Genomic DNA, 14,607 nt, shown 5'->3' on the forward strand with positions numbered 1-14,607 from the left:
AAAGAGAAGAAAATGGTCTCCTATGACAAAAGAGCTGCTATCTTAACACTTGTAAGTTGCTACTCAGTATCCCCAAYATTCCCAGAAGGAAAACTGCAGCCTAGAATTATTTGATGTATTTTTAATTGTTTTTATTGATGTGCTAACCTTTAAACCACAGATGCTTCAAAGTGAAGGAAAAAAAAAAGATTTAGCTGGAWCTCCTGGGTGCCAGCAAATGAATCAAGGAGGCATCCAATAGTTGCAGAAAAAGTCAATGTTCAAAAAAATGAACATTTTACCATGAATTTTAGAGCAACTGCAGTCTTCTATCCTTCAGGAGCAGCATCCATTTACATGGGACATAGAGAAAAGGAAGAAATTTTCTTTTTGCTGGTTTTTTTTTCCTGCAGTTTGAGACTTTTCAAATTCTCTTTAAAACTTTTTTTTTTTTGGCACAAAGTAAGCCAACTCACACGCATTTCTAAAGCAAACGCCCGCCATGGTTCATTAAGTGAAGTGCAACCAGTGCTGTCACTGGAATGATAGAGAGGTACAGTGTTGTAAAAATAGAGAGAGYTCTAGATGAGTATCTGTGCACCAGTGCATGTTGTGGAAAATCAAGGAGTAGGGAAGCTTATACAGAAGTTATACTTTTTCACACGCAAGAGGTTAAGGTAAAGCTGCAAATAAACTTCTTTTTATGTCACTACAAGACAATCTGTAACGAAGAATTTGGTCACCCAGAAACAAGAACTGAAAGCAATGTCCCTAAACTGGGGTTTATTGCTTCCCAGGCTTCACTTGGTGCTGGATCTGGCTTTGCAARAACAGACACATCAGCATGAAGTGATACTGAAACTGCAGAATTAGAAGACTGAGCGCTTTCATTGTCCCCTTCTCTTTAAATGTTCAAAGCATCATGTATCTGTCATACAGAAGTGCTTCGCTTCCCACGAACAGGATTAGATGTGAAATGTAATTTCTCTAGATCCTGTATCTGGAAAGACGGCAGAGGGAGGAGGTCTTAAACATGCACACGTACATTTTCCAGGAATTTACTTCCAGAGCCTGGAAAGGGTATCGTAGTCCTCTAGCATGAACTGATTTAAAGCTAGATGCTTACATCCACAAACGGAAAGTTCCTCCTTTCCCTTYCTCTATATTTTACCCCTCTGGAAAGAACAGCTGTTAGCCCTCAAGCTCCATTTTACTTGCAATATGGCTAGTGTGGTGCGTGTGATCCACAATGAGCTCTGGGAGAAGAGCTTTCATTCCTGAATGTGGTCAAGTTGAGACCTCTCTCATCGCAGCTATTGCGTCTTCTCTTAAAGGAAATGCCAATTTTCTGCTGTCTGAACCTTGTTCTCRGTTTTGTGGCTAGAGCTGCACAAACAGGAACGAAGCCCTCAGCTATGTCTTTTAGAAATGCACAGYTGGGAGCTAGAGCGGTTTGTGCTTTGCATGATTCTCATAGCTAAGAAAAATTCCACTTACCACGCAGAAGAAAATACTGCACAGAGGAAGTCAGCATATACTTACGTTCTAAAGCATTCCCGCATTGCTCCACGGCCAAAGGGCTAGGGGAAAAACAAAACAAAATAAACAGCATTGTCATTTCCACAAAATTAATTTCTAGCCTGTAAGGGGCAGGATCTTGCCTTCACGATCTGAAGGAATCACTTTTCAAATAGCTTTATACAGTAGCTATCTGTCACCTCAAAGTGACAGCCCACAGACAGCATAACATAGAAATTTGGCCAAAARCCACTGGATATTAACTTCCTTCCTCAATATCCCAAGGAGCAGATGGGATAGGTCGTTCAAAGATGCTGTTTAAAAATCTCYCTCCAGTTTGCAGTCAAACCTTTCCAGACTGCCTAGGGGAGCTGCCTTCACAAATATCAAGCCCTCATGCCAGTTTCCACAGAAGATGAGTGATGCAACCGTCACTTTGAACATCACACACAGAAGATGATGATTCAAAGACACATTCAACCCCATGACACAACTGGGAAGTGGCAATAGCTTCCATTCTCATACAGTAAATTCCCTCTGCTTTCATCCTAAGAASAGGAATTATTACTAGATAGAAGACAGCAGGCCCACTGGCAGGCAGGGAGATGAGGCTCAGAGCACTGCAGGGGAAGGGCCGAAATAGGAGGGCGACTCTGAGAAGGGAACAAACACCTTATGTCACCAATGCAGGGAGGGCTGAGTATACAGTCTATTCTAGGAAGAAAATGCTGCTGGGACATCAGAACATAATGAATGAGCAGAAAAAGAGGTAAAGGAGAGGAATATAAAAAGATATAGTCTTCAAAGCTCATAAGAGAAAGGCATCTTGTAGTAAGAGCAAGAGTCTAACAAATTTGACTGCTAATACGCAGGAAACACAGGGTGATCTTACTTGCGATGCCATCTTGATGAGGACCTCATCTTCAACCCAGGCCCCAGTAACCGCGTTGTATCTACAAAAAAAAAAAAAAAAAAAAAAAGAGGATTTGGATCTCTTGCAAAAAAAAGCAGAGGGAATCCCAGCCCTCCCAGCCCCAAAGCCTGGGCTTCTTTATCCTGTGCAATCCTGGCTCTGGCTTGGGAGCTGCCCCAGGTTCACCAAGGACGTGAGCAAACTGCAGCACCGGCGAGGGTGCGAGAAGTGGGCCAAGTGCCGCCCAGGTCGCATCAAGCAGGGAACAAGTCTCTGCAGTCCCTGTCATTATGCACAGGGCATGGGGACATTGAGGACACTGGGGTTTCTCCCCTCTCCCTTCACCCACCACTGAACTGGTGGAGCCAACAACACACAACTGCTTCCAGCCTGGTCTCCCCAGCTCACTTGGCTACTTCTGGGTCCTACAGCTGTGTTATCACTTTCTTATTCTTCAAAATACACAAAATACTCCAGGATTGTGCAGCTGACCRGGGACAGACACAGCCTGGGGGGAAAGACTGCTGTGCAATGGTGCTGCGCAAGTGGGAGGGAGCCGGCCCCAAGCTGCTGCCATGGGGTAATGAAGTAGCCCCTAACTCCCACTCCTCCCACCCACAGACCTGTGTCACTAGGGCAACTGTTCCGGCAAAGCCTGCGCTCAGTGAACTTCAGTGCTCTCCGGGTTGGAGACAGGATCGGCACATACACCGTGCTGCGCTATTCCGGCCTTTTTAAGGACTTAAATTCCAGCCACATGCAGCAACTCTGCATGCAGAGACAACAATAAAAGTGCTATTTTGGGAAGGCACAGAGTGCTATGCCATCTTTTTTTGTTCTTTTTCTTTTTAATCTTAAAACTGCAAACATTGCCTATTTATTAGGGTTAAGTTCCTTATTAGATTAAGTTTATAGAATTAATAAATCAACCAGAAAATGCTTTTCAGACATTTCCTGTCTCTGGATGAAATAACTTTTGCATGCTACTTAATTTGGAAAAGTAGCAAGAACAAGACACTGGTTTGCTGAAATACTTATTTTTTGACCACATGCAGCATTTATCACATACGTATCCCTGGGAAATTCAGTCAAGGCACAGGAATTCGGAGCATATTTGGCAGTTTTTCAGACAAGTAATTACACATATTCTATCCGATGAACTCTTCAACATGGGCCAGCAAAACCCTTTAACATCAGCATTGAAAGCAAGACATACAGACCTGTAACGAGTAGCATACTCTGTCTCAATATCCTCAAGATGAAATTCTGCCCAGGGATCGGGCATGTGCTTAGCCTTCTCAATAGCATGTTTCCAGGTCTCCTGGAGAAGTTATAAGAGGTTATGTACAATCAGCAGCAACCCACAGAAACAGTGTTTTCTAGAGTACATCTGAGTTCCAAGGATAAAAATATGTGCAGCTGTCCAAGTCCACAAAAGACCAGAGAGAACAGAGACCAAACCAGGAACAGGACAGAGCAGTCTTCCTCCAACATTTTCTTTCCCCTTCTCTGTTTCATACAGAACACCACTCTGGCATACAATTAGTAGCAGAGCAATATGAAGGAGGGAAAAAAAAAWTGTAAAACCCAGGTCTCCCAAACGGTGTCCAGAATAAGGTAAGAAAGTTGAAATTAACATATTGTGAAAATTAATTATTGTAACAATTCCATCATGTAGCTATTTCAAGTTCCATCAAATCAATAGGAAAAAAGAAAAAAAAAAAAGTTTGTTGAATTTGAATAGCCTGTCTCTGCAAGCCAGCGGGCTGCTTTTCTTATTACATTTCAAAGCCCCTCTTTTCACATTGTGCTGAGAGCTTGATATGATTCTATGATGTGCTAAATGCCTTCTGCAAAGAGAACAGGCCACTTTGCACCCTGAAGCACCCAGCACCACCATCCTGAAGGAAAATGCTGTTATCTCCCAGTCCTCATCCCTGCCTCTGTGYCTGAAGTACACAGAAACAGAGACTTGAAAATAGCATTCTTTTTTCTTTTTTTAGAATTTAAATATCAAAACTGACAAAAACCACAGTATAAACAAATGTTAGGAATGACATCAAARAACTTTAGGAAGAAGCTGATCTTTTAAATTTGCCATATTCTTTTGTATTTCATTTATTTTAACGGTCTTTCAAAATTTTTGATTTGATGACTTGTACAGTTGAAGCAAGTACATCTCTTAGTGAAATAATGAAYAAGACCAGATAAAAGGGAAAAAAAATACACACACATACACACATATAAAAATCTATTACACGAGATGTTCATATTTKGTTTTAACCTACCCGACTATGGTCAACCACAGAGCCATGCTTAGAGCAATCCTGTGTGTCATTCTGAAGCATACACGAGAAACAAAAGTAGGAAAACACACATGATAAGACAAACGACTGAAAAGGCTTTCTTTTTCTTGGTTAACATAGCATACATCAAAGTCTGTCCTCATATTTATACTACACTTACTCCTCATCTTCCTTAGGAATATGTACATTTTAATATTAATAATCATCATACAAAAAGAAATCTTATTACAGACAAGATGGTTTACTTTGTATGCGTTACAGTTTTTGRTAACTGAGAGACATGCCTAGATCTAGAGACATGCCATGTTAGCATGAATGGTATGTGGGATATCTAACCTACAGAAGGTCACTTGTGTCCTTGAGGCACCGGTTCCSGTGGGTTCTCTCCCCTTTTCCTGGCCTGATCTGAGCAAAGGGAGCAGAGTGGGGCAGGACACAGTGCCAAGGAAGCACCAAACTCAGCCCCTCCATAGTCCCCCAGTTGCAGGGTGTCCCTCTGCAGCACTACGATTGCCCTTCATTCCAAACACGTCAGGGAGCTTGAATACACTGCAGGAGACTCCTGCCGCTGTGACACTTCACATCCAGGCACCACAGTCAATATGGTAGAAGCTCCTTAGGAATCCAATCTCTTGATGATTTTTYTTCGGTTACCTTACAAAAATCACATTCCCCACATTCCCTTTTTCAAATTAAAAAAAAAAGATATATTATTAGCTTGGCCTGGCACAATTTACGGGAAAGTATTTTCTGCCAGCCACCAAACAACAGCTTAGCTTACAACAAATACTATCTCTAAAAACTCCCAGTCATTGCATTGGGAGTCATCCTGGGTTCTGCTGAACTGAGAAGGACTGACAAACTATTGGCTTAAGGAATTAATTGCAGGTCTAGAGAAAAAGAAAAAAAAAAAAAAAAAACCCACAGAAATCAGCTGGATGCTCTCAATGAATGTGTTAGTCACAGAAACGAAGCACTTAGGAGAATCTTTATCTCTCATGCCAACTAAGTAAAACCAGAATCTTATTTAAGGCTGGAGCCAATGCTTACCTTAAAGTGGAACGAGTTGCTAGGTGAAGAGCTTGAACTGTAGTGCTCAGTTTTTGCTAAGTTGCTATAATAATTGTCAACTTTGATACAGGCAGACTTGTTAGAAACTGGATCATCAGTTATCGGACAGATGTAATAATTATCCTCATCATCACTATCAACATCAGGGTAATTTCCAGAGTTCACTTTAGTTATTCTAGCATTATCAATCCCTTCCATACGAAAAATAAGGTCCTCGTCTGCCATGTTTGCGGGAGGTTGGTTTAACTCTTGCAGTGATTAAAGCAGCCACTATTCCAGCRTGTGCAGATGGAGGGGAAAAGCTGGGTGGGAGAGAGAGAGGAAAAAAAAAGAATGGGCTGTTATTAAGATCACAAAGCATGTATGGAACTGATGCTTATAGCACGTTAGCCAACACACACATACACACAACAAGCATTTGTAGATATCTTTATAAAACGGATGCTTGAGTATCAACATTCATACAATTTCAAACGCCGCAATACAGCAGCTGTAGTCCCAGCAGGCACCCAACTTTACAACTCTTACAGCTTACAAAAAAAAAGAACAACAACAAAAAAAAAGGAATAGAGTAATATCACGAAATCTGAGGGACTGCAAACACCACCAAGAAAATAAACAGTATCGGGACTGGAAGAAATCCCCTTGGGGGGGGAGGGAGAACATAACTTAAAAAAAGGTATAAAGACAGGAAGTATGAAGAGGAAGGAGAGAGAAGACAGAAGTAAGGGGATAAGTATATTTATKCGCCTCCTTTTGGAGCATTTTTTTGCCAAAATGAAGACTTTCAAATGACTATTGCAGGGAGAGGGGAGTAACTGACTTGAAAAAATCTACAAGGACAGATTCTGTTATATTTGAAATTACCTGAAAGGTGCAGATAAATACAGATGCTTAAAAATCAACAGCAAATAGTATGTGGTTAAAAAAAAAAAAAAAAAAAACAAACAACAAAAAAAAACACCCTACATTTAAGGCTTAGTGATATCCCCACTGATATAAGCTTGCCTTTGCAATGTGATTATCTTCCCTTGGCTTCCAAAGCTTTTGCAGCTCCCTACGATGACAGAAGAACATTTCCCTCCAGAAAGGCTATAGCCAAATCATGATAATTTTTTCTTATGAGTTGCATGATTTCAGCAATACAGATCACCAGTCAGTGGAACACAAGACAGCACAAAATACTCTGAATGCTTAAGCTAGAAGACCCTGCAGGGAGAGTGCAAGCAGTCATTGCCGGGGCTAAAAATCAGCTTCCAGTAAATCCTCACGGTCTAACATTTCATCATCCATTTCACACAGGTCAGACACCAGCTAAAATTACAACTGGTTTGTTTCCATGGCATAAAGCTTAAGTAAAAAAAAAAAAAAATCCATCCTGCTTAACAGTTCTATCAATGCACTTAAGGGAAAAAATGGAAAGCTCAATTATGTTAATGGCAATTTCAACTTTTTAGTAGCTTTCTGGATCTTGAGAGGACAAAACAGGCCAGCTTCTCCTTGGCCAGCTTCTCCTGAAAAAATTCACCAGTCCGTTCCAGGCAGATCATGGGTTTATAGGAAAATAAGCCCAATAACTTCTAAGTCCAGAAAGTGAAGTTCTGGGTAAATACTTCAGTGAGGCCTTCTGACATGTAATTACTGATAAGAGTAAATAATCCTGGGAGTTCCACATGGAGAGCACAGCAGGAGCTCTACAAAGGCTCTTCTCTTACCCCAGCTTTCAGAATCAGGGAAACTGTATAACCACACGGCCCGACTGATGCAACAGCCATGTGTTATATAAAAAGATAGGTGAGTCATGGAAGCATTTTCCACAGAGCTCAAGTTCCACCCGTAGAGGTCTTGTGATGGCAACGGGCTCTGCAGCCTCCTCCCGAGAAACAGGGAGCGACAATTCCGCRGAACTCAGACGGAAACAAACCCTGGCCGTGCCCAGCTGTCGATGGCAGGCGCCGGCTCTCYCCGTCACACGTGTCCAGACACACAGATACAGAGAGGTCTTCATGTCGGCACTTCTCCCAGGCCCTTGCCCTGCTCCCCCATTTCATGCTGACTCTTCCCACATGCAGGAGAAGGCAGAGCCTCAGCAGACAGGACACGGGCAGAGGCACCAGTGCAGGACACCAAGGTGACCTTTGGGAGAAGGGTCTGCCAGCTTCCCGACCGGAAAAGCGCCCTCCTTCTACCCCATCAGCTCGAGCGAGCAGATTCCTATTTCCCCGATACACTTATCCTCCCTGAAGTCACYGTTTTCCCTGGAGCTCCCAGCTCTTTACCTGCTGAGCCCACTTTCACTATCACATTCACTTCTGTGTTGGTTTGTGGCTCTCATGGAAAATATGAATCGTCAGACTGGAGCAGACCCGTGACTCATCTAGTATCTGTCACTTCAAATTAAGAAGCAAAGAAATCTGCACAAAAAATAAACTGCCTCTGTGTGTTTTTCTAGTTGCTGGTAAGGTTTTACACACTGAAGTTTCATGGATTTTCTGAAACACTTTGTACTCATTATCTCTAAAATGTAAAATTAGTACAGTTATTTCCTGCAGCCTCCTGTGAATAATACTTGCTTTGGACAAATTTAATGACTTCCTACAGAAACCTCAATGCTCAATTGCATCAAAACGTCTTAGATCCTCTCTAAAGAGGATCTTTACACAGACTGAAGTGGAACTRTATTTTTGCAATACACTTTCTTTGTTTCTTCTGCTGACAGTGCAACAGCGTATAATTAATTCTATAATGACTCTATCCTGCTTGGAGTTTCCAGATCGCTCCACATTTTCCTGCAGTATTTTTATTACCCCTTCAACGCTGAGGTCAACAGCGAGTGGGACTACAACCGCACTGACAGTGTGAGCAGTGTGACCCACTAGGGCTTCCCGGGGGAATCCGGCGCCTGGACAAGCGGGCAGCAGCACCCGCGCGGCTCCTTTGGGGCAGATCTGCAGCCCGAAACGGCACTGACGACCTGACCCTCTTACCGTACACTCCTCAGGGCGCCTGGAAAGCTCTGGGCACCGCTGGAACGCGCCTCGCTGATAACTTTCACCCACGAGCAGTTCACTGCAGGCTCTGAGGCTGCTTTTCGACGCGAATGAAYGCGCAGCGAGCCGAGACGCCGAGGCGGCCGCTTCCAAAGCGGCTCTGATGCGAGCAAGCAGCCGGCGCGAGGCAGCGCTCCAGGGGACACACAYCACAGCCCTCCCGGGAGGACAGAGCTTGATTTATTATAGGTCCTTCTGCCTAAAAATAGGAAAGCAGACCTACGAAACACAGCGTGGCTCCTGAACTGCTACCATCACTTAATGTTTTCTGTGGAGCAATTAGAAATCTGCTGCACAAACATAAAAATCCAGTCAGGCTCAGGTTAATGTGGATATTTCCTCTGCCTTCCACACAGTCAGATTTTTTCTCCTCATTTTAGCTTTAATTATTCATATTGCTCTACTGCATGAAAAACAGGAAGGGGTTAGAGCAACACAAACTAATCATCCAAATCTTTACACAGCTTTGGCAGAGTTCAAACAATTTATTTTTCTGACAAGCCTTCTATRACACTTTTTGCTGGCTCTTTGGGTGAATGCTGTGAGTACATTAGAACCAGGTACACCTGCYTTGCTCTTGAATGGAAAAAAAAATGTAATCAAAATCTGGTTTTGATTAGAAATTAAACAAAGCTGCATATCTAGACCTATTTCACATGATATGTAGCTTAAAATYCTGTAAGACTGAAAAATCAAAGTGATTTGAGCTTGTAGGATATTGCACTTCATTTGTTCTCATCATTATATAAGCATCAGTCTTCTTTCTAACATTCTGTTTTACAAACTGGAAAAAATGGGACACAAGAGTGATCAAAGGCCCCTGGAAGAGGTGAGCGTCTGCTGGGATGCTTTGAAAACGCAGGTACCCACAAAACAAAGGAGTCGTTGGCACGTTCAAACTCGGGCTCTGACGCTGGCTGTGCAGCACCTTACTGCTTAAATCAGACACTTGCAAGTGTTCAACTAGTTGACTAGTTCTCAGGTGACCTCGTCACCCAAYGAACTAAACAGAGAATTTCCACACAAGTAGCCTAAAATAGATAACTGTAGCACAAGGGTTTTAGCTTTGTTTTGTTGCAAGCTACTGTTTAGCTCTACCTCCCAACCACCCTTCTCCGCAACACAGCGCCAGATAAACGCCCTTCTGCATCAGCATTCAGAGCTGCCAACCTCGCGCCACAGCTCCCGACCGAGGCTCGGTGCAGCAACAGGGACGTTCTGCAGCGTGCTCCAGCGAGCCAGGCTTGTCTGGGGCTCGTTGCTGCTCTTCTGGTGGAGGTGCCATCCCCGCAGCTCCAAAACACAGCAAACAGTCACCCCAACACAGCTGGCTGTGGGAAATCCCTGCTGAAGAAGGCACATGGAGAAACTCAGCTGCCTTTGCGCTGAAGCGGCTCAGGAGCCTTCATAAAACCAGGGATTCCAGAAGAACACAAACCTCCTCTATGCTGGCACACACAAACAGCAGCTCTAAAAAGCTCCCAGGGGCTGGACTAACTGTAATTCCAGGATATACTGCACTGGGATCACTACCCACAGCTGCTCCATCCTGCACCCATTTCTATAGCTCCAATTAAACACATATCAGCAGATCCACCAGGATGTAAAGGTCTGAGGAAAGGCAGCACAGAAATGCTGTTTTATGATTGCAAAAAGTTGATGATTCCAGTGATTTGCAGTGTACATCATCACACAAATGAGCTAGTATTTAAAGCTAACTGTGTTTATAAAACACTTCCCAGTTCTTTCAAAGCTATTTCTTTCAAAGGACTTGTGGTCTTTGCAAGTGTATTTACCAAGAACTGAATTCTATTTTAAGAAGCCTATTATGCAAAGACAGCAACCAAGCTTCAACTACACAAACACTGTTCTAAACCTTAGAAATGTTGACCAAGTCTTGGAAAGAGCCTGAGCTTCATCCCAAATCTTACATTCTGGGCTTTTACATTATGGCACAAAGCCATGCTATCTAGGAATCTCTGTTATTAYTGCTACCAAGTTTTGATCACTTAATCTTTAATATCCTTCACAGAAGTTTTCCTAGGGCCAAGTAGCAGAGAGAATTGCATTGCACTGAACCAAGCCTGCAAACCTGGATTAGCACATGCAGCCTGTAACTTTAACCACTGACTCCCGTCAATCTTGTGGACTTATTCTATTTTTATCAACCTAGTAYTATGTGTTTCAAAATTGAGAGAATGTAAAATACGGCTGCTATATTCGCTTGAGTGTCTGTCAACCTTTCAGCTTTTCAGAAGCCTGTCTAGAGCCTGGATTTCTCCTTTTCCTGGCATTATGTCTGAGYGCCGCACTGCCAACATGGGAAGGCTGGCTGTGAGAATGAAAACAGTTGTCACACATGCTGCAAATGCAAACACAGATAACCAGGGGTAATAATTCACACGCCRGTGCTGGTAAGACCTGGCTGGTTTTTGCAGGCTGTTTCAGACATGCTGTTCATCTGACAGGACCCTCAAGGAGCTCAAGCTTCTCCTGTCGGGTCAGTTACCTTCGCTCAGGTAAAATACTGCAGTAGCTTTCAGTTCCACTCCGCTCAGCTGCAGCCACCTAGTATACTCGTAAATGTAACCAGCACTCTGTTTTAAAAGATAAACTGATTTTCAGATTCACATCCCTTTAAAAATACATATTTGAATCTGAACTCCAGCAAATACCCAGGCTTCCCTTACAAAGCACTGTGGTGATAATCACCTCCACAGACTACAACCAGAGCTATACGTTCCACACTCCCAGCACTGCACTAACACTCTACAGCACATACAGCACTACTGCTTTCCCAAAACACCCACATGAAGCAACAACCTCACCATACACAGAGGAGGAAACAGGTAGAGCAAGTCAAGTTAGTAGCTCTGATAAAATATGAGATGGAAAAAAAAAAAAAAAAAAAAAAAAAAAACCGAAAGAGCGAGCAACATCTGAACTCACTAGCTACTTCCTACAAATCCGGTCTTACCAGCTGAAGATCTTTTATTTAGAGCCCCGATTTGCAGCACCTCGCAGCGTGCTGCTGCATTGCTACTGCACACATTTGTGTGCAGGGGTGCAAATGGTGCAAACCCTTGCAAAGGGTGCAAACCCCTTGCAGTCTGCCTGCAAGCGCGGCAGGGACGACACAGCGCGTTAGCCAAGAGGAGCAGACAAGGGCGAAGCAGAACTCCGGAGCTCAGTGGGGCTGCTCGGCTGTGGCGGCTTCGGGTACCAACGAGCTGGGCCCAAAACCTGGTGCAAGGAAACACGCTGCAGCTTCGAGCAATCAACAGTAGTTAGAATAGCAAGTGGTAAAGCACAGAAACATTATTAAATACAGACATTGCTATATCTGTCCTGCCAAACAGGATATAACATTATGTGAATACTATGCTAGTATTAGCCAAACCACAGAGGAGAAAAAAAATAATAAAAGGCACAGAAAAGTGACATTCAAGTTACCTTTAATAGAAGCATGCACTAAAGTTAACTGCCTTACTACTTCAATTGGCTTTAAATGCACCAAACGATTAACTGTAACCAGCCTTTATGTAACCCCTTGCTCAGTCCTTCCAGCTGACAGCTCGATGCTCTTTTAAAATGCATTAAAAACACTGGAAAAAACACCCAAACCTCAGCACCTGCAAATCCCCCTGCAGGTTTCTGCGGGGCAGCCGGGCACTGGAGGAGCCCTTCAGCCGGCCGCGCCGCCGCGCTGCTGCCGTCCAGCGCCCGGGCCGCGCCGGGGGAGCCCCGCGCTGCAGGGGCCCCGGGAGCCGCCCCGGGAACCCCCCCGGGAGCCCCCCGTGTCCCCCTCCCCGCGCGGGCACCTACCGGGTGCGGGAGGCGGCGCCGGGCCCGGGGCCGCCCGCGGGGCGGCCCTTCCTCCGGCGGGGGGAAGGGGGCGCCCCGAGCGCCCCCGGCTCGGTGTGGGGCACCGGAGCGGGGACGGCCAGCCAGGGACATGGGGGGACATGCTGCGGGGAGCAGGAGGCAGCTTTCTAACTCCCTTTCCCTCCATCGTGTTGGCTCAGTTAAACCACGGTACCGGGGGGCAATGCAGCAAAGATTGCAAATGGGCACTCGTGCACCCGCGCTTGCTTTCCTTTAAAACACTCACTTGCTTGAGAGCGCCCTTGCTCGGGCTTTTCCTCAAGCTAAAATTGGTGGGAACTTTAAATAAACTCCTCACTTTTTTTTTTTTTTTTTTTTTTTTTAATGGGTTACATGGCAACCAGTATAAACGGGTTGGGACCAAATCTCGAGCCCTGGCTGCCTGCTGGCAGGCTGCTGCGCTCCCCAAATCCCCCCACGCACACGGTCCCCACAGCACCACTCACCACGAGCAGCGGCTACAAAGGCGGAAAATGTTAATAAATACCTAAGCAGAGYGATAATCTCCCATGGCATCACAAACAGGACAGAAAAAACACACAACCTCTGTGCTATCTGGCAAGCCCAGCTGCCCCAAAAAAGGAGCAACTAAAATAGAAATGATGCTGCAGAGTTAGTGCTGAGATAATCACCAAGATGGCTAATACGCCAACAACAGCATTCAGAGCCTGCTCTCTGACCAGCTGCCAGACTTTCTCCCTGCTCCCCCCGGATTACTTAAGTAAATTAAATCGAAGCTTAACTGGCCGCCTGGGGAAAAGCCTGTGTGTGCAGGATAAACGCGTGTGCAGGAGCACAGCCCGACCCCGGGATACTGGGACTGCAGAAGCACTCGCCAACTGCAGCTGAGGGTGCACATTTAATTCGGGAATAACACAGAGAGGAGACGGAGCTGCTGCTTAACACACCTTCCGGGTAGCCCCATAAATTCCTGCAGAGGTTAAGCCTGAATTAAACACACCAGCGTGTGTATCCCATTGCGTGGGCAGTCAGTCCAATACACGCTGAGCAGGACRGGGATGCGCCCAGAGCAGTGCCAGGGAGGGATCATTCCCCACATGCCTTCCCGCCAGCGCAGGCCCCACAGAGGCCAGATTCCCTGTTCTCCCTGCACAAAAATGCACCGATAGTCGTGAAAAGCATTTCACTATCTGCTATTGTACTCAAAGCACTGCTAATGGCAGAATACTGTAACCAGTGTGCTATACCAACACAACTAGGTAAGCACAGAGCGTATTATTATTTCATTTAATGTGCTCAGCAGTGCATACACGTGTTTTTCCAACAGCAGTGAAGCCTGCAGAGCTCCAGCACACTCACATTAAATGAAGCTCAGTTCAGAAACTGGTGCTCTGGAGAATGATAGTTCTTGAAAGGAAAACCGAAAGCACATCCCAGACGATATTAAAATCCAGATGAATAATTGCCTGTAAATGACTTTATTCCCTGCACAATTTGTGCCTACATACTTCTGTTCCCRTCATTTCTCCCGTGCTAAATCCATTGGGTCACAAAACTAGCTGGAGTTGTAAGGCAGGCACATAATGTACAGGCACAGAGCTCCCCTGAGCACCAGCGCCGGACTTTCCATGGGAAGAGCAGTGACCGCCTATGTGCATTAACAGCATTGGAAACTGCTCAGCCGTTAGTCCCAGTTAGTTTGTAGCTCACCTTGGAATCAGGCAGACTTCCTGCTCGAGGCAGGTCTCACAGCAAGTGATCCAACTTTCTACTCACCGACGGCAGCCCGAGTTTACCTCCGTTCCGCGGGGCGCGGGAGGCCCCCGCAGGCCGCAGCACCAGGGCGCAGCCGCGCGCGCTGCAGGCCCGAGCGGCCCGCGCTGCCCGCTGCGCCGCGCACCGGCCCCGCGCGAGCGGAGCGCGG

General features: G+C 45.2%; 1 protein-coding gene across 5 annotated transcripts in view; it reads right to left on the reverse strand.

Annotated features, from left to right (window-relative positions):
• Window positions 1-14,537, reverse strand: part of EEF2K (eukaryotic elongation factor 2 kinase) — a 28,304-nt gene extending 13,767 nt beyond the window's left edge. Inside the window, exons 1-6 of one of the 5 annotated variants that reach the window (XM_026053974.1) lie at window positions 14,394-14,537; window positions 5,767-6,089; window positions 4,699-4,749; window positions 3,631-3,731; window positions 2,390-2,450; window positions 1,522-1,559 (exon numbers count right to left, since the gene is read on the reverse strand). In XM_026053974.1, coding sequence (XP_025909759.1) covers window positions 1,522-1,559; window positions 2,390-2,450; window positions 3,631-3,731; window positions 4,699-4,749; window positions 5,767-6,012 — 497 coding nt within the window. In that variant the 5' untranslated portion in view covers window positions 6,013-6,089; window positions 14,394-14,537. Of the gene's footprint in view, window positions 1-1,521; window positions 1,560-2,389; window positions 2,451-3,630; window positions 3,732-4,698; window positions 5,399-5,766; window positions 6,090-11,814; window positions 11,840-12,290; window positions 12,365-14,393 lie in introns of those variants that run through there. The other 4 variants (XM_026053975.1, XM_026053976.1, XM_026053977.1 and 1 more) reach the window with 4 other exon arrangements.
• Window positions 14,538-14,607: the final 70 nt, after the last annotated feature.

The sequence above is a fragment of the Nothoprocta perdicaria genome, unplaced genomic scaffold (assembly GCF_003342845.1).
Source record: "Nothoprocta perdicaria isolate Ctin4 unplaced genomic scaffold, notPer1 scaffold_12, whole genome shotgun sequence".
NCBI classification, from domain to species: Eukaryota; Metazoa; Chordata; class Aves; order Tinamiformes; family Tinamidae; genus Nothoprocta; species Nothoprocta perdicaria.